Below are 22,700 nucleotides of genomic sequence, written 5' to 3'. Positions count from 1 at the left end.
CTTATCGAGGTTTCATCGGAAAAATTACAAGACTCAACGTTATCGTCAGGTTCGTCATCGCCATCGTTGTGATTGCCTTTACCTATAGCCAAATATTCATATTCAAAGACGGTTATGACGAGGTTACGGAATCTTAGTTGGAATCTTTCCCTGGTCGTCATCGTTGTAGTCGTCGGTATCATAACCGATGCTGTGACTTGTGATTTCCTCGATGATCTCCATCTGTCCACATTGAGAGCACGGAGAGGGCCTCCAGGTAAGCATGTCGATATTTTTCAAATCAATAATTAGTCTAGATAATTAAAACTAGATTTATGACGCTTTGGTCAACTGGTAAACACTTTTGGAGAATAAGATGATTGTTATTGGCGTGCATATTTTTCATAGAGGGGCCAGCTCAGACAAGCGAATGAGCCAACAGTTTTGGGCTCCGCCTTTTTTTGTCCAGGGAGGCAGCTCAAGGAAATTAGAGAACGAATTTAGCAGGGATAAGTTCGTATCTACCTATATACATGTGCTGCTATGAATTATAAACGTGAATTATGGAGGGTATCCCCTCATTTCCTCATCGAATGACGATGTTAACCTGTGAAACTTTGATTTGCCTAAGGTAATGATAATACCGAGAATATTTTTGTTTGAACTACTCAATGCTCACAATCGTACTGTTGCATTGTACTGTTATTTCCGAGTATTTCCTATTCTATATAGTTGAACTGTGACAATTGTCTTCCTTCATTTGTTTAGGGGGCCGACCATTCGTTGGTAGCAGACACTAATTTTAATGTATCACAACGGTTGGGAAAATCAACATCAATGTAAAACAAACATTAGAAGTAATGATGTGCAAGCAATACCGCTTTCCTCGCTCCATTCCATTTTCAAAAAGTGTCAAACATTCCACATGGTAATTCGTTCCTCTATGCCCGATACGTCATATTATTAATAATATTAATTATAAAAAACACTGGTAAAAGTTGTAAACTATGTTCTGCTTACCCCTTAAAAAAATTAAAAAGCATATACGCTAAGTTTGACTGAAACGAGGACGTCAGCTCAAGCTGTACTTTATATTACTACCTTTATTTACATGTGATTTTATGTGACCATACAACGTTGTGTTGAAAATTTATATATGTGTGATGATGTATGTAAAATATAAATGAGCATAAAATCAAATCAAACAAAGAGAGATATATACCCCCCCCCCCCCACCAAACATGCATGGTAAAATGAGTCGAGACATTGAAGGAGATTTGGTATTATGGAAAAGGGGGGATCTGGTTTTATGAGATGGATGAAATGCAAATTAGCAATCTTTTAAGTGAACGGTATATTGATTTTAATTTCATGTTCCCTCACCCTCTCTCCCTTTTCCCCCTTTAAAAAACCCATGCTCCCAGTAGGTTCCCACTTCCCTAAAACCCAGAACAAACAAGATCGAATATTGAATCTAATGCTATTATTAAGATTAACCTTTCATATTTACCAGACCATTTTATGGTGCATGGGGAATTACGAACATAAGTATTTAATGGACTGGGGGTTTCTGAACTCTAATTTTAATGAGCACATCAGACTGTCAACATTTCTGTTATTCGATCTGGCTTCAATGAAAGAGCAGCATATTTAGTTTTTGTGATGGATAAGCAAACTCATGGGATTTGACGGATATCATAATAGGATAGGATTCGAGTCATTGAAAGATATACCGCAATTGCAATTGTAGCCGGCACATCAAAGTGCCAATGCGATTGTAAAGCGCAACATTCCTATTCACAACATTTTGTAATCAACCTCAACTTAAGCAAATGACTGCAAATTTCGACAATGCCTCAATTTTTGTGTCGTACGAATTCCATTGGCAAAAACATTTTATGTAAGAACTGCCAACGATTAGAAATGCTCCCATGCAACACGATAAATAGCCCAACTCTCTCAACTTTTAAAACCTCACTGAAGATCCATCTTCATATAATTATTATAAGGATATCTTGATAAAAGTGATAAAATATTTTCTCTCATGTTTTCTCTCATACTGTGTTCATGTAATCAGTTATCCACCAATCTACTCATAAAAAATGTCTGAATAATACCCGCGATACGAACATCTTGCAATGTAATACCCAATTCTTTAAAGGGCCCACGACATCGAAATAAGTGTATTCCTGTTGGTGTGCAGTCCTGCATACATCTCATATTTTGAAACATATTTGTTGAAACATTTGTTTTTCAAACTTGCTAAGCTCCACCCCAAACACCTCCAGATATCAGATGATGTCACAAGGGGAATGAGATCTGGAGGTTTGGGGGTGGAGCTTAGCAAGTTTGAAAAACAAATATTTCAAACAATATTTTAAAATCTATGAAACAAATTCAGAAGTTTACATATCAAAATATGAAATATATGCAGGACTGCACACCAACAGGAATACACATGTATTTCGATGTCATGGGCCCTTTAATAATATGTTTTTGATAATTTTGTTGTCACCAGTTTAACGTTTGTTTTCTTTTATTGGTATGTTGACTTATACAGTATATATAAATATGCTATAAAATTTGATTTTGTGTGTTTATTCATATTTTATATCTGACCTTGTTGAATATTTGATCCATCATTTCTTTGTTTCTGATCTCATTTTCATGATCATGTTTCTTGTTATATTTGCTTACTTTTATCATTATATCTTTTTAATTGGGGATGCAGCCCACGTGCTTATTAAACCTTTTGCTGCGTCCCCAGACATATTTGGTCTTTACTGAATGTCTGAATGAATGCGAATACAAATACAAATTCAATCTCTACAATTATCTACACCATTTTTCCTTCAATGATGAAGTTGTTAAATCTTACTCAAGGCACATTTTTTTTAAAATTTGGGCAGTAATTCATCTAAAATTACATTTCTGCATAAGATTTTTTTTTAAATTTATACATAATTGACAAAAATTACAAAAGTGACAAAGATGGTTTTAAAATTTGACGCAATGTTATTTTCGTTTTCTTCTTTTAATATGTCTTCCTTATAAGCTTCTCTATAAGTATCTTTTCACAATTCAACTTCATGCAATGAGTAACGTGAACCCCTAGTACATTAAGCTTCATGGATTTGAATCATAAATTGCCGCCAATGTGCTTTTTCATTTGTCATGTTATTCTTCTGCCAGACAAACTGGCATAGAAACTCACTGTAATGAAATTGATGTTCCTTTTATGATCACAGACCCCATGGAGTGTCTATCACTGACTCAAACATAATTGTTCCTAAAAATGGGGGGAAAATAACTTCTTTATTCTTAGAAAGAGACAGGGGGTATGTTCTCTCTGACGTCATAAAGGATCTCTAAATGTTGTTATAGAGATGTATGAGAGTAAAAAAGTGGTCATTCTAAAGAAATAAAAAATGGGGTACATTACCACTCAAAAAGTTCATGAACTTCATTCAAACTTCTTGATTGGTTTCCAAATAATCTATTTTTAAACTAGCACCATTTTGATAGTTAATTTTGATAGTTAATTTTGATAGTTAAGTTGCATTTGCAACGTTTTACATATTATTGTATAATCCACTGTATATTTATTGTTATTTTTATGTTTGTGGACCCCTTTGAAAATCAGCTGTGCTGAAAGGGCCATCCACCCTATGAGAGGAAATGAATAAATAAATAAATAAATTCTTAAAAATAAGTGCACATCATTACACGAAAGAAATGATATAACCAAAGAAATCATAATAATTTGGATTTATATACCGCTTGAAACGAAATACCGTCTCTAAGCGCTTTTACAGATATTATTACTCCGGTCATGGAACTCATTCACACAAAATATGCACCATATCTACTCCCTGGGGAATATTCATGGTCACCATGAAGGTCCATGGCAATTACTATTAACACAAAGGCTTCAGTCATCCTACCAGGTCCCCATTTCTCTCCTGGGTATGGAATGGCAAATTTTGATTCATGCCTTGCTAAAGGTCATTAGTGCCGTGTCGGGGATTGAACCCACGACCTTTTCATTTCGAGTCGGGTCCTTGAACCATTCGATTACGACATCTCTAAATGCGAAGTAAATACAAAATAGATACTCGGAGGCGTAAGCTCGGTGTTTGATTAGAAAGAATGAAAAGTAGTTGCTGATTAAAGATAAACTTGAGTTCTGGTTAAAAAAAAAGAAAAAGAATTCTCACATAATCAAACGAAACTTATACTGAATGTTCAAGATTACAAATAAATGTCATTTGCCGAAAAAATAATTTTGGTAGAAAATGTATACTTGCTGCGTAATGAGAATAGAAAGATAAGGAAATAAAGGTAAATAGGCCCGACACCATTAGTCCCATATACATCTTTCTGTTTACAGTACTTGTTACTTTACCAAGACTGGCCCTAATTTATTATGATTTTGATGACTCCAGAACCTTGCAGTACACACCAATACATACATGCTACATGATCAACTTTTTCTGATCCATTCCACACCTTTTCTTTCACAATGCAATCGCATGACCAGAATTCAACTCTATCTTTAAGGAGAGCTAAATGAAAAAGGTTAAGCGTTAGTGTGTTTTTTTTTTTTTTTTTTTGGGGGGGGGGGGATAGGATGGTATTTGATATTGTTATTAAGCTAAGGTTCAAATTAAGATTGTCTTATCAAAATGACGCCGATGAGTAAAATTGATGACAATTGGGTGGAGCACCGTGAGGTGGCGGCTCTTCAATTGCCTCACACTCGAGAGATTGCTGGCTTGAATCATTTCCCTTAGACAATTCATTTTCATCTACAAATGTCTCTCTGGCGACCCACGTATTGTGTGGGTACCTGGCAGACTTGCACTGCACACTGATAACGGCTATTAAGGATAACAAATTCTGAAGATTTTTGGAAGCGAACATAGGTCATAATGACCTGTTATAGACGTGTGCTTTACACAAAAACTGAATATCATTTTTTCATTCTCTTAATGATACTCAAACTATAGCTTCATTACAAATGCCGAGAGGGTAATAAACATATTTTACATTATACATATCGATGTCTTTACATTATTTCTATTCATCACCTTTATTTCCTTTCCAATCTCCTTGCTTTTCAGATTGTTCAAAATGCAGAACAGAACTATGTAGGATGTACTGTGGAAGTGAGTAGGATATTATAATTCTCTTTTGTTTCTTGTTTGTGTGCATTTTTTTTACACGCGCGACCTACTTAACCATGCATGCTCAATATACTACCACATCGAATTGATACCTGTTTAGGAATTTTATTTTATGAGCTTCTTAGCAAATTGTAGGCAATCAATACAATATTTTCCGCGTACATGGTCTTTTATGGTGTCATAATGCTTTCTCAATACGACAATTGGTACTAATTAGTAATTAGTTAGAATAGAGTGCAATTTTATTCATATTCAGCGCTCTATCGCATACAGTACATTATCATCGACAAACTTGTGAATGTTATCACCACAAAGTGCATTTTAGTGTACAGTATTTCTCTGTTTTCCCCTAACACATTTTCCATTTTCATTTGCAGCGCCTGGGGGAAGAAAACGTGCAATTAGTGATTCGCAGATCTATGATAAAAAGGTGAGTTTTGACGCCACTTCAAATAATCAAATATTTGGAAACAATTAAGATACTTTGGGATGTAATAATAACTCTAGTAATGGTCGCTACCGGGGTCGCTAACACCGGCGTATATAAAAAGGGGCTGGTGGTTTAAAAAATCATCGCTCCGACAAACATTAATAAAAAAAGGGATTGTATAAAATATATGCTTCTAAGCAATCTTCCCCCTCTTTGTAAAGTGTGTTTGGCCGTGCAGATTTATTTCTCTGCGACACTTTATTAAGTTCTTGTTGTACTACAAAACTTGAGAATGTATATCAATTTCGAATTCAGAGGAATTATGTTGATAGAACAATTTGACTCTACAAGTCTATAATTCCAAATATTTTATATAACATTGCATTCGTCCCAAAACATGTGTAATATATCATACATCGGACTGACAAGGAATAAAGGAAAGATTTACATCGTATTTTAAAATTTTGATTGTAACAAGGTCATACTAATTATCACCATTATCATCTTAATAATAGCCGTATCACGATTTATCATTCAGTTTTTTTTTTCCATAAATCATTTCTATCGATGCATCACACAGGTACTCACGAGAAGAAACTCTTTGCTGGATTCTCTTTTTGATCGCCTCTCCGCAGAAAGAAAACAAAATATTTTAAGGGTAAGGAACAGACATTTGTATCGAGAAAATGAAATATCATGAATGTTCTCAGTTTCCAGAACAGGCGAATGGTTTAACTGATTTGATATTAGCATTAGTCATGCTTTGAGAAATGACAAAGCAACTAATTCTCCATTCCAACTCCCTCGTAATACGCCGAAAGCATGAACCAACACAGCGCGTAATTTTACAAGGTAAAATGCGAACAAGTTTTTCTGAGTAAATGCTCAACATATTGTCTCGCTCCCATTTAATATTTTGATGGCATTATCCATTAACTCTTAACAAATGTTAGTATATAGTGTAGAATCAAGGTTGCGTTTGGATTAAAGGTTAGCTTAACGGTTGGGGTTAGTTATTGTGTTGGGTCGGTGGTTAAAGGGAAAGTCCACCCCCAAAATAAGTTTGTTTCGATAGAGGCAGAATAATAAGAAAATCAGGTGAGTGAAAGTTTGAGCAAATTCTGAATGAAAATAAGAAAGTTATGAATTATTGAAGTTGTGATCAATCAAATACAAATTGGCAACTCTGTGACTTATCATACGAGCTCTCCTTCATTTGCTTTGTGCATAATATTCCATAAAATCATGTTTTCTTCGTTATTGATGACGGAATATATATTTGTTCCTTGCAGGGGAGTATAGAAACATATTTGCAATTATTATATTTAGGGTGCATGTATGGTTGAAATTTTTCTTGAGGGAAAATGAAAATTTTAGATTTTTTTAGTACTGAGCAAATGGAAGTTGAGCTCGCATGATACGTCATAGAGTTGCCAATTTGTGTTTGATTGATCACAACTTCAAAAATCCTAACTTCCTTATTTTTAATCGGAATTTGCTCAAACTTTCACTGACTTGTTTCTCTTATTTTTCTACTCCTATTAAAACTAACTTAATTTCAGGGTGGACTTCCCCTTTAAGTTAGAAAGTCGAATATTAGGTGAACATTATTGACTGCGGAGCAATTTTCACAGAAGCGTCGTCATACAATCGCTTTGGATACTCAGAGAGGGTTTAGGCAACAGTCTGAGTGGAGTCGAATAATGATAATGAAAATGTATCTCCAGAAATGTCACATTCGGTACATCCCAATAAACTTCAAATACCGTATTCTAAATAGTTCGCGGAATGTTCTAGCTATGAAGTAATCGCATAAAGGTTAAACGCTTCTCGCTATTATATTGGTATACCGGTCGCTTCAAGCCCGCCATAGCATTCCCATAACGATAATTGCCATGTTTGCTGTGTTATGGCATGGCATGATAACATCTAGCTCGCTTCTACTTAGAGTAGTCAGTAGGTATGTACTTTGAAGCAATTGTCTCCTAAGAAACAAATCGATCACATAGGTTTTTCGTTAATGAGCAGTGGAGCAAAACAAACATTCTGATTCATAATCTGCTTTGTTTTCATACATGTTATGTATTTTCTTCTTCCGCCCCTCCCCTTTCTCCGATTCTCGTGTCTCCCCCCCCCCCCTCTCTCTCTCTCTCTCTCTCTCTCTCTCTCTCTCTCTCTCTCATTCTCTGCCATCTCCCAGTCACTCTTTATCTTCCTTTCTATCTCCATCTCTCATTTTCCCATTTTCATTTGCATCAATTCTTGTATTTTGATTGCAGGCAATAGTCGAAAACAATGACCGACCAGAAACAAAAGAGAACGCTTTTGGACCGTCAACAAATGGATATTTCAACGAAAATTGATGATCCACTTTTATTCATGATCAGTACTGGAACATATATTGAGCTTCGTCAATATTGTGTAAAAATGTGTTTTTCAGTTTATTTAATAAATTATTATGTGTAAAAGTGATTTGTGTGTAATACTTTAGTTATTACTTATCTAAAATTTATCTAATTCCCACCGTAAGTTATCATTATTTTTTTTTTAAATCGTTCAAAATGTTTGCAAAAACATTTATACATTTTTATAATGTGGGGAAGCCTTGCTAGTCCTCATTTTCAGTATTATTATTTACCTCTTTCCACTGCTCTCTGTCAGGAAACGTTAAAAGCATATTATTAACAAGATTTAGGTCCCTTAGTCTGTAACACTTTAGATTTATGTTTTGATGCAGGAGCACATGATCAACACACACTTTAGCACAACGTTATATAACGTATATGGTATTGTTCTACTCAATAAAGATAATATGGCAACATTTTATAACTCGTTTAAGATCTGTACAGACAGTTGTTATAAATATGTAATTCTATGCAATTGAATGAAGTTATATCGTTGTACTCCCTTTAGATATCAAAAATTACATTTCTAACTGTACCTGTGTATTGGTGGAAATTTTACCTATTTTATGTTTTGATATCTTTCGATGTATTCAATCAGGCCTCGGTGTATAGTTTCAGAAAAGCTATTTCTGCATTTTACATGTTATCTAAATTAAGCGATGATCGCAACATTTGATGTGGAATGCACATTGATATATTTAAAGATATCATAACTATATATAATTTTCAACACTTTAAGGAACTTGAATAATATATATCTTACGATTTCCTGATTGGTGCGCAAAGTTGCGATTAAAATTGAATGAATGCTGTCAATAGCCTACATTACGATAAAGGCAAAGCTCTTTTGCAATGATTTTATTATACATATCATGACACGACAGATTTGCGTTCAGTTCAGATAGGGAAATGACCATGTATTAATTATGAATAGGAGCAAAATATCATTGCTTGCAGGGTATGACATACCTGTTATTATATGCAGGGACATTCATTTCCATTCGGTTCACTGGAGCAACACTGTAGCCCACCCATTGTCACTGTGCACAATGTCACCGTGGTGGAAAAAATGAAAATGAAAATATTTCCACGGCCATGTATGAATTCACCTGCAAGATAGCGAGGATCCGGGTTAGGAAGAGATACTAACCATTTTTTAAATAATTATTACAATCATTTTAGAGAGAGAGAGAGAGAGAGAACATTTATTCAAAGAGTATTTTCGTTTTTTCCTATCTCTTCCTGAGCCTTCTGGATTGATGATGTTCAGCTCCCAGTCACACCGACTGGCAAAATGCTTTGGGGCAATGTAAAATTTGTTCGATCTTTTGTCTGTCTGTTAAGTTGTCGGTCTCGTCGATGTGAGTGGGGTATACCAGTTGGATTCATTTAAGATGCAGAGTTATTTTTGATACATTTTGAAATCGCACAGTTTCGTTTTATTCATCCTGAATGTGTTTTCGTGCATTTTCGTGAAACACCAATAAGCATTGATCGTCTTAACACAATGCTAGCTTGCAGTGTTAGAATCTATCAAGTTGGATACTTCTCTTTTTTTGTTATAGTTATTCTCTTAGGATCTCATTTGAAATACAGTACTGTAATCTGTAATTCTTAATTGAGGGAGGAGAATGGAAGATTATTGCCTGAAACTCAACCATCCGATACCCTAAATGTGTATTGGTCTCGATTATCTGCCTCATAAATGTACCTCCTCTTTCTCCTTTATTCCAACCTATTACTCAAATTGCATAAATTTCCATCAACAAAAGTCATGTCTGTCTAACATATCAAATAATGTATACGTCAATATACATGTACATACTGCTGTTGTATTTATTGATATATGTATGTACTATTCACATGATTCTAAACATATGCATTTATCTTATTTGAGATTATAATTTATTCAGGTTATATAAAGTGTATGTTTATATTTTTCTGTCAGTTGGCAAACGTTATACGTCTTTCATGTTCTTTTTGTTCTTTTTACCTTGTGAATATTTTGTGCTTTTACTGAACTTTTTGAAATAAAAGTGTTTTATTCTAAAAGGATATAAATTAATAAATGCTCTTTAATTCCAAACAATCAATTTTAATTTAGTTTAATTTCGTCTTGATTTGATTTTTACGCTGTATTTCAGAGTTTATTTGGGAACATTATTATGTGCACCATTTCTGAGATATCAAGAAAAGAATCTCCCAATTTCATAAAAATGTATATATATTTCATCACCTTTCCAACGTTTTGAAGAAAAGAAAATGGAAAGCGTCAGCCGAAGACAGTGATGATAAAAAAAAAGGAAAGTTAGTGTGCACAGGGAGAGGAGAGAGAGAGAGAGAGAGAGAGAGAGAGAGAGAGAGAGAGAGAGAAAGAGACAGAGACGGAGAGAAGATAAGAGAAGGAAATAGAAAAGGAGATAGGGAATTGAAGATGAAGTGAGGGATTTCTGTGCAGAATTATCATCAGATTGTTAAATATATCATTACAAATTCAACAAATTAAAAAAAGAAATCAGAATTTATAATAGGCCCAATGCGAAATTTTCGTTCTGAACATCAGAATACATGTACTCGCTTACTATATAGAATGGAGGTTGCCTTTATCGATGTATCAAAAGTGTTGGAGATAATCATGTCATGTATTTGTTCGCTCCATATTAGTTTGTTAGTTACATTTGATTTCCATTCACAAATAGCAATGTCATCATAATCCTTTACGGCTGGTTGAACTTTTCTGAAGTGTAGCAAGTTTAATAGGGGAAGTAAAGGGTGAAAATGTTTTGAATAACCTGGCTTCCACATGAATCCTTTAGATGAACTATTCAACTCTTTGTAGACGACAAACAAACAAATAAAAAGGAATCTACTTATTTATATCTATGATTTAAGGATTTGTTTAACGATTAATATAGTGCTACGTGGTAAGGAAAGAGATCTTATCATTTTCATAGAAAAGCAATTTTACTTGTTCTCTTACTAAACGTTCATTACTTTCTCATAACTCCCAGGTTTGTTTCTTTTAATATTCTAATTAAAATTAAAGTAAATAATTTTACCATTTTCTTGACCATATCAAAACGTTCATGGCACATACTGGTAAGCGTAAATCTGGTCACTCTTGTCAAATCTACGCTTTCTCTATATTTATACATTTATGTCACTACTGTAAACATTCTCTACCAAGAATCTGATAACAAAGAAATTAGAATAATACATCATTGAGTAAGAGTTGTAAAATGAAGCAATACTGTTTTAATAACATATAGTGGCAAAAGGGAAGCAACAAAACTGAATTAATTTTGCTAGTTCACTTTATAATCACTCACTTCAACAAAAATAACGACTGCACATTCTGAACATTAATCAAAAGTATTAGGAGCCCCAAATTCGCTGACAAATTGGATGGCAACAAATCACTTTAATTGTGAAATGAAGTGAAAGAGGATGTCATTTAACAATGACTTCTGATTTTCTGAATATATGTGTTTAAAGAGGAATATTGATGAAAGAATACAAAACTTGTGGTTTTGTGTTGTATGCAGAAAACATAAGTTTTGTATTCTTTCATCAATATTCGTCTTCAAACACATATATTCAGAAAATCAGAAGTCATTGTTAAATGACATCCTCTTTCACTTCATTATACAATTGAAGTGAATATTTGCATTCAAGTTTGTTTGGCTCCCAACACTTTAATAACACAATAATAATTGAAGCATGAAATCCTTTAAAAAAAGGTGAATCGCTGTGTTGTAGCTTTCTTTTTGATTTATACATGTATATGTCACAAGGCTTTTTTTCTGAAATGAATCGTTTTCTTACATAAACGCAAGGTACATTCAAAAACTTGCAAAGAGCTACAAGGTCATAGCCATGTTTGCTATTATATATAAATAAATATTTTCTGCAATTTCAAAGGCACAAACACATTAAACTTTCATAGAGAATTATTTATATAAACATCAAACACAGGATTGTCTATTCTAATGTCATAAAAAACAACCACACACAAAATTTTCAGAGGTTGATTTAGACTAACTGACCTTTTCAGTAACTCTACTTTTAAAAAAACACCAAGAAAAACAAAAGTATTTTGCTTTTTAAACCTCAAATTTTTTTGACAGAAAGGTGGCAAAATCCTTTATAATTATATCTTTGGAATGATATAAAGCTTATAACATTGATAAAATACAACCAACATAATTTTGTCTCTCAAAAAATTGCTTTCACTGCCTTTCAGTATTCTTTCATGAATCATAAATACAAATAAGTATGTAACAGTAGTATAAAACAAATTTACTTCATAAATTTCATTTGAATATAAATTCAGAAAAGAATACAATGGAATTGTCATAAGCGATGATTAGCTCTATACCACATGGGGAAGAAGTATAGCAATGCATAAACCATATTTCAGTAAGAACATGAGGTCATATATGAATGCTTTATCAACAATCATTCATCGACTGATCATCACTCAACTATAGGGTGTGTTTGGAGCCATAGGAGTGTGACATCATGTATCATAATACTGTACATAGTAAGCACCCTTTTGGCTCAGAACAGACAATATGCAGTTGGTTTATATCAACTGCAGCAGTTTGTAATTCTTTCCACATGTCAATGTTCTTACATCTATCATTCTTTATTATTTATTAAAAAAATTGATAATGCTGAAACTTGTTTTCTTATGTGATAACAGTAGAACCTAATTTAAAAAAAAACTTACTCTATGGTTAAACACAATTTACTGTGATCATGTAGGAGCTTTTAAGAACAACACTCAACAACAGACACCCACAGTTGTTACCATATTTATGTTCATGAAATAAACAGCAACACTTTCATATCACAAGATTGTCACCCACAGCATTTTACTTTGGCACATAGAAAACACTGGCATTGAATGTTTACAGTTTTATCTCTGTATGACAACGTTCAGTCCAATTTGCTGCAGGGGCACAGTGGCAAGCTTGAATACTATGGCAAGTTCAGCACAAGAAGGTAATAAACTAGAAACTAATGTTGCATGACTCTCATGGGCTGTGAGGGTGAGTTTACTGCTTGACGTTGCTCTAGAACCCCATGATGGAAGTGACTGCTCTGAGGCATGTTAGGAACAAGGTTCATTGGTGGTTGATGGTAGCCTCCGAACGTCTGCGCTAATCGGATCCCCTCGTCCATCAACAGGTGCTGCATCATCTGACGCTGAGCCTTGTATGCTGCCCTCTTTGGCATACCGGCGTGGGGGATGTCGTCAGGCGCTAGATGATGTTGCTGAGTAGTGGAGATGTGGTTGTACTGATCGCTGGATATAGTGTTGCTTGGAATGGTGGCGGGGTTGTAGTCTTGCTCACCACTCCCTTGTTGTTGCTGATGTTGCTGACCAGACCCTCTGGACTGACTACCAGAGTGAGCGCTAGAGTGACTACCTTGCTGATTCTTGACCCTCCTACCCTGCTGGTTGACTGACTGACCACTGCCCATCTGCCTGTGCATGTGACTGCTGCCATGACTACCTGTTTGTGTATTAGGACTGTCAGATCTTGATGTAGAGTTGTAGTGCTGTTGTTGGTGCTGTTGTTGCTGGTTGTGGGAGTTGTTGGTGCTGTGTTGTTCTCCTTGATCAACATGTGGTGAGGAGCATTCGGACTTGAGACCTGTCGAACATGGGGTCAGAGACAAAGACCTGTTTTTGCTGTAAATTACCAAGCTCAACAAATGCTTTAGATGCTACACTACTTGTATTAGTACACAAAAAAAGTTGTATGGAAGAATTATGTTATAACTAACTACACAGTATTGAAAATATCAATTTGAAATCGAAGTAGTTTGTAAAATAATTAATGATAAATATCATGTTCTTCATATTGGCAAACTATACCAAGCACATTACACTGTGAGAATGGGCATTAATATTATTTGTGACTGGATGCATTAAAACTACAAATATATAGCAATAGTTCCTAGTTTCTCCACTCCTCATATTCATTAACTAGCATTAAAACTACAAATATATAACAATAGTTCCTAGTTTCTCCACTCTTCATTTTCATTAACTAGCATTAAAACTACAAATATATAACAATAGTTCCTAGTTTATCCTCTCTTCATTTTCATAAACTAGGGATACTAGAAAAAATGTTCTCAGATAAAAATATTATGCAATTTGTTCAACGAAATTTCTCCTTTTCTCTCTCTTGGCCAAATTGAAACAAGTATTTTTGGTTTTGGCTTGTGAATGCTCTTCTTCATGATTCATTTATACAATACTCTTATCTACGAAAAGAACAAAACTATCACTCAAGAAGCGAGAAATAAACAACTTTTTTGAGACTTACCAGGATGTGGTTGTCCTTGCTGTGATGTCATGTGTTGAGGAGGCATCTGTTGTTGTTGTTGCTGCTGTTGCTGGGACTGTTGTTGCTGTTGTGGTTGTTGTTGCTGCTGCTGTTGATGCTGTTGTTGCTGATGTTGTGGTGGCTGTTGTTGCTGCTGGTCGTCTTGCAAGATGTTATTTGATCCTTCAGGCAAAATGTCCTCTTCCTCATCGTCCTCATCCATTCCTTCGGCTTTCGCCTTAGCAACATAATACCTGATCAAGAATGTAAGAACAGCACAGCTACATCTTAACCCATTCAATCCAATTTGATTTTGACATAACGCTCATTTTTCATAGACCATAGACTGAGAAATCACGGCTACGTATTTATAGGCTTGTCTTGATAAAAAGCTGGCATAACATGTAGAGAGCAATCAGAACCATAGAAGCAAGTGACCAGATACCGGCTCAATGGCACACGCTCACTGAGGCCCCTTCTTCTAGCAACACGACAAGGTATGTTAAACTTGATAAGCTACCTGTCTGATCTCTTCTGTTTCTTGATCAGGTCCGTCTGTTCCGTCATGTAGGATAGCTGCTGAGTGGTGAGTTTCTCCAACTGTAGCTGGAGATCGTAAACCTTCTGTAGGTTGTCCTCTGATTTGCCGATGGAAATCTTGGCCTTGAGGTCGTACTGCTGGGTCTTGATGGTGCTCAACAGTGTTGTGATCTCGTTCAACCTCTCCTTCCAAAAAAAGATAAATTTAGTTATCTTACCCTGCTAAGTTTTTCTTAAAAATGAAAAATAATTCCAAAAGAAGCCAACAAATTGTTTTGCCAAAGTGAAAGAGGTTCATAGAAGTATTCATGAATAATAGCTTCATTTAAGGAAATGAAGAAATTGGAGAAACTTTTAAAGGACAATTCGTATTTGGGAGCTAACTTTTTTTTTCAAGCTTAGGCTACCTAGAAAAGTATTGTCCCTAATCTGTATACCTGTATGTGTATCTGACTTCTGTGTTAATGCCTGTTTCTTGTTTTAGTCAATTTGTATTTATTTCTATTGGTCCCAATAATCCTGTAAAATAATGTGATAAAAGGATATATTTACCACAATATTACAATTCAGAATATGCTTACTCTACAAAATACTATTTCACTGTAGTACCATAGCAGGTTTTTTGTGTGAAGATCAATGGCCGATGGGGATTCTAAAAAATGTAGCTTGAGGTAGGTAGCCTTAAGGTTCATTCTTACCTCTCTCCTGATTTTCATGATCTCTGCATGGACTGTTCTGGGATTAGGGTTCAAATCAGCATCATGGTTGATCTTTGCTCGCTTGCTTTTGGACTCGCCCTTCCTTTTGCCTTTTGAAGACCTAACAAAGAAGATTTATGGAATTTTTAGAAAAATTAGCACTAATATTTGACTCTGAAATGAGTGTAAAAACGTCAAGTTTTTATTATAATTTGGATTTAGAGAAATTAATATGCATTTATCTGTAGGCTATAGTATGTCAAAGTGCCTGGATCGTCTAAATTTTCACATCAAACTTGCTTCATAGAGAACCAGAGATGCCATGCACTATTCCTAGAATTTTATTTTAACTCTTCCAGTGCCGAGGTCATGTCACAAACAGACTAGATATCATATATCACACAGGGCTGACAGCATATGGATATGGTTTAGAAAGTGTTTACATGCAATCACATCATGAAAATTAACTATTCTTCTCACTTACATAAACGTTATTTTTTTAATTTTTTTATTATTATTATTATTATTTTTTTTATTATTTTTTTTATATATATATATATATATATATATATTTTTTTTTTTTTTAATGGCACCCCAGGAAGGAAATAAACACTATTAAAAAGTATTCAAGTAAATGCCATACAGACTCAAAACAGAAAAAGTGTGGGGGTTTAACAGGGATACAATTATTTTTTGTATGAGTTTTACCTTGATTGTCCATGTCTGTACTGGTAACCACTATCTCTGACCACCTGTCTGGCTAGAGGAAAGAGCTTCTCTCTCTGTAAGATCAGATGGGGGTCTACATTACACAGCTGAGCTGCTGCTTCGTTTACTGTCACCTGTTTGAAATATAAGCAATTACAGTCTTTATCATCAGGGTCAGTTCACTGTTTTCATCTTCATATATTTCACATTGGTATATTCCATATATGTATATATATTGTGCTGGCTTGTGGTTCACAGTCCAGAAACTTAAACACTAGAACAAAACACCTTTACAATGACTGAAACAGCTGTTAATTTTGAAAATCAATATATTATATTGATACTTGGTTTCACTGGGTAACAAGATGGCCTATATTCTTTTGTTTTGTGCTTGCCCATATTGTCGCCATATTGTGTCCAACTCGAACCGGGCTGGTCAAACTCTGTTTATAGATGGCTCTGGGTGTAGGGGGCAAATGCCTCCCTTAATTGTTTCGTTGCTCTAGGTCCTGTCTATAAAGAGTTGCGATTGATCCGAATCAATCAAAAGTTCTCCAATCAATCGCAAGTTTACAGTCTTCTATATTATATGTACATAGTTGCGATTGAAATCGATCGCAAATAAGTTGTGATTAATCGCAACTGTTGATAAGATTGGACCAGGGGGGTGTTTCACAAAGATCCTAAGTTGAACTTATCTCTAAGTTGGACTTAAAAATTATGGAAAGTGGTTAGCATCTTTGAAAATATTTTGTACAAGTTATTTTAAAAGGCATAAAATGTTAATTCAAATCATTCATATTTTTTATTATCAAGGAGATTTCATGTTCTCGATGTGGAATTTATGAAAAGTCTAAAATACTTGAATTTTTGCTTTTGAACATATTTCATTTTAAGGCTACAAATGTCTCTCCATAATATTTAAGTCCAACTTGCAACTTAGATTTAAGTTCGACTAAGGATCTTTATGTAACACCCCCAGGTCTACATTTTCTACAAGGTACTATTTTCCACAAAAAATATGACCTTACACCATGTTATACATATACCCTAAAACTCCTACTTCTCAGAACAAATACTCACTTCATGTAGTGTTAGAGGTTTCTCCAGCTTGCGCTTGGAGTCAAATCTGCCATAGATGCTGGACCACTTGTGTATCTCTTCCATCCTGTTAGGGTGATCCGGAGACATACCAAGGATGTACTCCACTTCCCTCGTGATCTTCTTGTTGAGCGGTAGTGAGGACAGACCCTCGGAGTGTACAACGTTCTCTGCCGACGCCCGGATGTTCTCGACAATCTCCCTGCTCAGGGCCGGGTTGTCCGTCCGAGAGATGGGGGCAGAGTTGAAGACGGCGGGGGAAGGAGAGGACAGGTTCCCAATGGGGCGGAAGCTGGGAGGGGTGGTGGTGGAGATCTGGTGGGAGGTTCCCGGCGACATGCGACTGGGTGTGGCACTTGTGGTGGAAGGATGTCCAGGTGAGGAAGAGGATGTTGATGCGTTTCCATGCTGCCATCTTCCTGGGGTGTGGTGACCAGAGGGCAGGCTCCCATGGGGCTGGAGGTTGACCGCTAGTGGAATGTCTATACCGGACATCTGACCGGGGAGGGCTTGTTGAGATGCTAGTGGCTCCTGAAATATATAGGATAGTTCAGTTTGATGGCAATGGAACGTTAATATTGATGCATATTTGTTACAGGTATATTATCATGACTTCTGCACTTTAACCTACATTCATAAATCCTATTCATATTCTGATTCAGCCCAAGTCAAATATTTAACTTTATCCAAAGGGAGGCTTTACCGGAGTGTTGGCTCAGTCAGTAGAGCGTCCGTCTTACAACCGGGAGGTGGGTTTTGAACCCCGGCCTCGTCATACCAAAAGACGTTAAAAGATGGGAGTTGTTGCTACCTTGTTTGGCGTTGAACAATAAGGGATAGAGCAACGTCGATCTGACGCTGCTCAGTGGCTGCCGGGCTCACGATCAATTGGGCAAAAAGAATTTCCGTTTTGGTTTAATAAAATTTGGCGTGGACTTTTAGGCTATTATTATTATTATTATTATTATCATTATTATTATTATTATTACTTCAGCCAGAAGGGATTAGACCACCCAGTTAGCCAGCAAGGTCACTGTGACAGGTGGCTATCCCATTAACTCGGCTCTCATTTAACATAAGAAAAAGAGGATCATGGGGGACCAACAGGCACCGATTTGGGAAGTTTTCTATATAGAGGGAGCAAGTAGCTACAAGTAGGACAGTGTGCCTTCATGAATCATTATTATCAATAAATAAATCCAGAATTAATAGAAAGAACTATCCATGAACAAAAAGACAACCACTTGAGATAAAAGGGGAATAGAGATGTTTATCAACAGTACTGTACGCTTTGAATGTCATAAAATGATAAGACATATATACATGTATGACTTATTTCTAAATTATATAGATATAATTTGTCAATTCAAACCTGAAAAGCTGCAGGACTAGCCACCCACTCCTGTAGTGCCTTCTGCAGACGTCTCACGTGGAGGGGTTTGCTGCCCATGCCAACCAACGACATGATCTCCAAGAACTCGTCCTCTCCTGCCTCGCAGAGCTGCTGGACGTCGTCTCCTCCTTGGAGGATGAAGTTAGTGTAGTAAGGGAGCAGGTTGGCCCGGTCTAGGACTCGGTAGAGCTGAAGCTCACTCAGGGTCTGGGGCATGGAAAGGCGTCTACTTTCAGCCATGCTGTTTGGTGAGATAAGTCTCTGGACTTCTTAGAGCTAGCCTCAGCTAAGCCCTGTTACATAAAGAGATACAAATAACATAGTATGCACTTCAATTGATCATAACTTTAAAATAAATAGTACTTCTTCTCCTCCTATTATTATTATTATTATTATTTCAACTACAGTACTACATGTACTGTAGAAACTATAAATAATTGAACCAAATTGGAAATACAGTGGATCTAAATATTAATTAATATACATTACATGTAGTACATATTTCACATTTATTCATATGTGTTAGCTTTGCTCAATAGCATGACATTTAATACCAAATCTTCGGCACACCGCTTCCATAATAAAGCCTGCATGGCACTTAATATTTAAATTTCCTTTCCATATGGTGTACTAAATTGTGTTAGTAATTTCAAGTAGGCAACGCAACTTTTATAAATGATATCATTGATTAATCATATACCAAATTTGTATAAGCTCTCTACAGGCTTTTGATGACTAATGGCATACACTGTATACACTGGAGTCCCACAGTCAACTTTTAGCATGCATACAATATATATATATTCTTATATACATGTATATACACACAGTATATACTCCAAACAATATGACAGTCCTTGAATCTTGATCCACATCAAGGAAAGAGTTTACAGTATTTAGCACAATATTGAAATACATGTACCTGTAATATCATAACATTTAATGCAATCCCGTTATTCTGTTAGTTTTAAAATTAAATACCCTACACCCCTCCCCCCCCCCCCCCAACAAAACAAAACAAAATCACAAAATTTTAAACATATATCATTATCGATATGGGACATGTTAACTCACAGGTTTTAATCAATTTGGTTTGTAAATTATCTCTAATGTTCAAAGCTTAGTAGTAGGCTCAATCACTCAAACCAGATTTGTGGGACCCTCTCTCTATTTCCCTTGTCCTTGATTTTTTTTCTTGTGAGATGTTGATTTATTTTTCTCAAGAAACTATTTATATACATTAATCATTATACATTTACATTTGTTATACATTTGTTATATCAACATGTGTTTAAGTGTTTGTCGGGAGAAAAACAAATCCTAGAAACTTTCCACCTCGTCCAAAAAACCCAACCTTACACGTTAGAGGTCGGATGCGTGCATCTATGTACAGCAGGCTCCGCCCGCCCGGCCCCGCCCCCAATCGCCAAACCAAGGCACGCATGTGACCCCTACCACTGACCCGACCCTCCACGTCCACCCCGCACCCACAGCTAGCCTACCATCATTTCTGTAAAAAACAAACACACCGAATAACGTCATGTTATTTCATATTTACTTACCTATTAATAGTTTAATGCTTGTAAAACAATAATGTGCTGGCAGAGAGCGCTCTCCCGTATCACTTTTCACCGTAATCACGGCCGAACTGCTTCCATTCTACGAAGTTTACTACACGCCGAGTGGTTGCTGTATGTGTTTATTCACGTATGGCGTACAGTGTGTGACTGTGTGTTGTAGATATTCGGCACACGAAGTGTCACCCACACAAGCCGACAGAAACCACCTCGAAAAAACACAGGTTAACTCTCTCGAACAGTTCTACAACTTATCAAATCACCTTCAGAATGTCTCTCACGTCGATTCCAGGATTCTCTGACGAAGTGATACGCTTTTTATCAACGAAATCTGTTAAAAAGTCTAATAGGACTGGCTTTTCCCCACCCTTGTATTTCGCATGTATTGAGTGCGTGGGGGTCGTGAGCGGACGCGCTAGGGTGGTGCAGCTTCGTACGTCACCGAGGAATCAGGGGTCGGGATTGGTTAAAAACGGACATGTGATACAATTTGCCGCCCCCGTGTCCTGGGGTGCTAGGGGGTACGAACAGGGTGCACACACTGACCCAGGTCAGCGCAGCAGGTGCAATACGGTCCCCAAGAGGAGAGGGAGGAGAAGGGGGTAATGAAGTAAATACAAATGAGTTCTCCTTTGTGGTTCGTAGGCCTACATGTTTTTATGTATGGAATTACATTTCTATGTTTTTAATCTAATTTTAACCATGCACAGGTTGTTTATAGATATCGAATGGGTAAATCATACCAAATATTGAATGATGTATACATACAAAAACCTTCGAAATCAACAAAATTAAATTCAACTTGACATTCATGACTCATTCTCTCTGTGCCTATCTTCCTCTCTATTTTGTTTCTAATTTCTCTCGGCTCCTCTCTCTCTCTCTCTTCTTTACATTCTCTCTTTCTCTCTCCCCTTTATCTATCTAAATATCTGTCCGTATTTACTCACTCGATGTCACAAACCTCCCCAATAATATCCTTCTTTATGTTCTATCGTTCATGCATTTATCAAGTTAGGATTAGTTTGTAATCTTCAAAACAAGAGTAGTCCAAACTCAACAATACATATATTCACAGAAATTAACTATTGCAGACATTAGCATAACCATGTACCAGTTGCCCCCTATCTTACTGCCCCCGCCCAACACTCTCATATTCAGTTGAGATATTTGTTTTCTTTCATTCGACCTACCTATAATGTTGGCACACCATAAGTTTGTAACGGATTGAAAAAAATTATATATAGGGTATAATTTTCATTAGCCTGGACCACCATACCCCCCCCCCCCCTATTCCCCCTTGCTAGAGATTTTTTTTAAATTATGTCATTATAAACAGTGTAATCGATACCAGATGTGTCATCTCTTTCTAGGTCTGGTAACTTTCAATTTTTCTTTTTATAAGGGTTTAAAAGTCTGAGCCCATTTGCCCTCTATTCTGTATAATTATTATAGGCTAACTTTTTTGTTTGCATTCCACCAATAACGACTGAGTCATGGTCGATTAAAAGCGTTACTGAATTACATTTCCTGATTTTTTTCAATTTTGAAAAAAATTATATTACAGATGTTTTAACAAAAATAAAAAAAACTGAATGAATAAATGAATGAATGAGTTACTTTCACAACACTTTGTTTTCCTATCAATCGTTCGACAAATTCATAGACATATTTTGAAATAGCTTTGTTACAGAAGGAGCACAAACAAAATCCTTCCATGTCATTCCGTAACAAACCTATATAAAATTCAACATTCATAAATTTGATGAATGGTTGATAGAAAACCAAAATAGAGTGATACAGCATCGTATCATTTAGTTATCATATCATTATTTGCTAGAGTTTTATTGAAATTTCTTCATTATTCTTCATTCAACTTTTAAAAAATCTCTGACAATTTAACGCTTGAAATGGACCATAAAGCCTTTTTCATTTCACAATGCCGTTTGCAAAACAACTGTGTACAATTTAATTCCCTGTTTTTTAAAATACATTTTCATAACCACATCTCGACAATCCATGTCGAGATGGTGTATATGGTGTATGGTTTATATGGTGTATATGGTGTGTCATAATTATCATTGGTGTATACAAGTACAAATCTATTTCCTCCCGTCATAATGATTTGTAATCACATAGATTCAAAGATACCTTTCACCGTGAGCATCAACAATATTCAACGTAATAGAAATTTCCACTTTTAAATAAAGGTCTTTATTAGTTCATACAGTGTATACTGAAGGTAAAATGTTAAAATTATGAATTTAAAATTTACCAGTAAATTTTACAGCAGCAGAAGCTGATAACATTTTGCAAAATGTCCTCGTTCAAGTTGTTGC

The 22,700-nt window shown here is 35.7% G+C and overlaps 1 protein-coding gene across 2 annotated transcripts; it reads right to left on the bottom strand.

Moving 5' to 3' along the window:
* Positions 1–11,749: 11,749 nt before the first annotated feature.
* Positions 11,750–20,775, bottom strand: LOC578214 (nuclear transcription factor Y subunit gamma). Of its 2 annotated transcripts, none has more exons than XM_011667652.2 (8): positions 20,347–20,775; positions 18,764–19,077; positions 17,374–17,922; positions 16,291–16,424; positions 15,583–15,703; positions 14,865–15,067; positions 14,345–14,598; positions 11,750–13,663 (listed from the first exon to the last, which is right to left on the bottom strand). In XM_011667652.2, exons 2-8 carry the CDS (start codon positions 19,022–19,024, stop codon positions 13,023–13,025), a joined length of 2,163 nt encoding a protein of 720 aa, XP_011665954.1. In that variant the 5' UTR covers positions 19,025–19,077; positions 20,347–20,775; the 3' UTR covers positions 11,750–13,022. The 2 variants fall into 2 exon arrangements, with proteins under 2 accessions (XP_011665954.1, XP_011665953.1); XM_011667651.2 differs by having other exon boundaries at positions 14,865–15,070; positions 20,347–20,774.
* Between the last annotated feature and the right edge of the window lie 1,925 nt (positions 20,776–22,700).

This window comes from Strongylocentrotus purpuratus, unplaced genomic scaffold (assembly GCF_000002235.5).
Source record: "Strongylocentrotus purpuratus isolate Spur 01 unplaced genomic scaffold, Spur_5.0 spur5_scaffold_6, whole genome shotgun sequence".
Taxonomy (NCBI): domain Eukaryota; kingdom Metazoa; phylum Echinodermata; class Echinoidea; order Camarodonta; family Strongylocentrotidae; genus Strongylocentrotus; species Strongylocentrotus purpuratus.
Note: the sequence above shows the minus strand (reverse complement) of the source record. Positions and strands in the feature narration are given on the sequence as shown.

Excerpts from the sequence above, each read along its gene's own strand:
- LOC578214 (XM_011667651.2), bottom strand. The coding sequence starts at position 19,024 with ATGGCTGAAAGTAGACGCCTTTCCATGCCCCAGACCCTGAGTGAGCTT. Across the intron at positions 17,923-18,763 it reads CTAGTCCTGCAGCTTTTCAG|GAGCCACTAGCATCTCAACA; the intron begins GTTTGAATTGAC and ends TATATATTTCAG. Across the intron at positions 15,071-15,582 it reads TCATGAAAATCAGGAGAGAG|GAGAGGTTGAACGAGATCAC; the intron begins GTAAGAATGAAC and ends TTTTTTTGGAAG.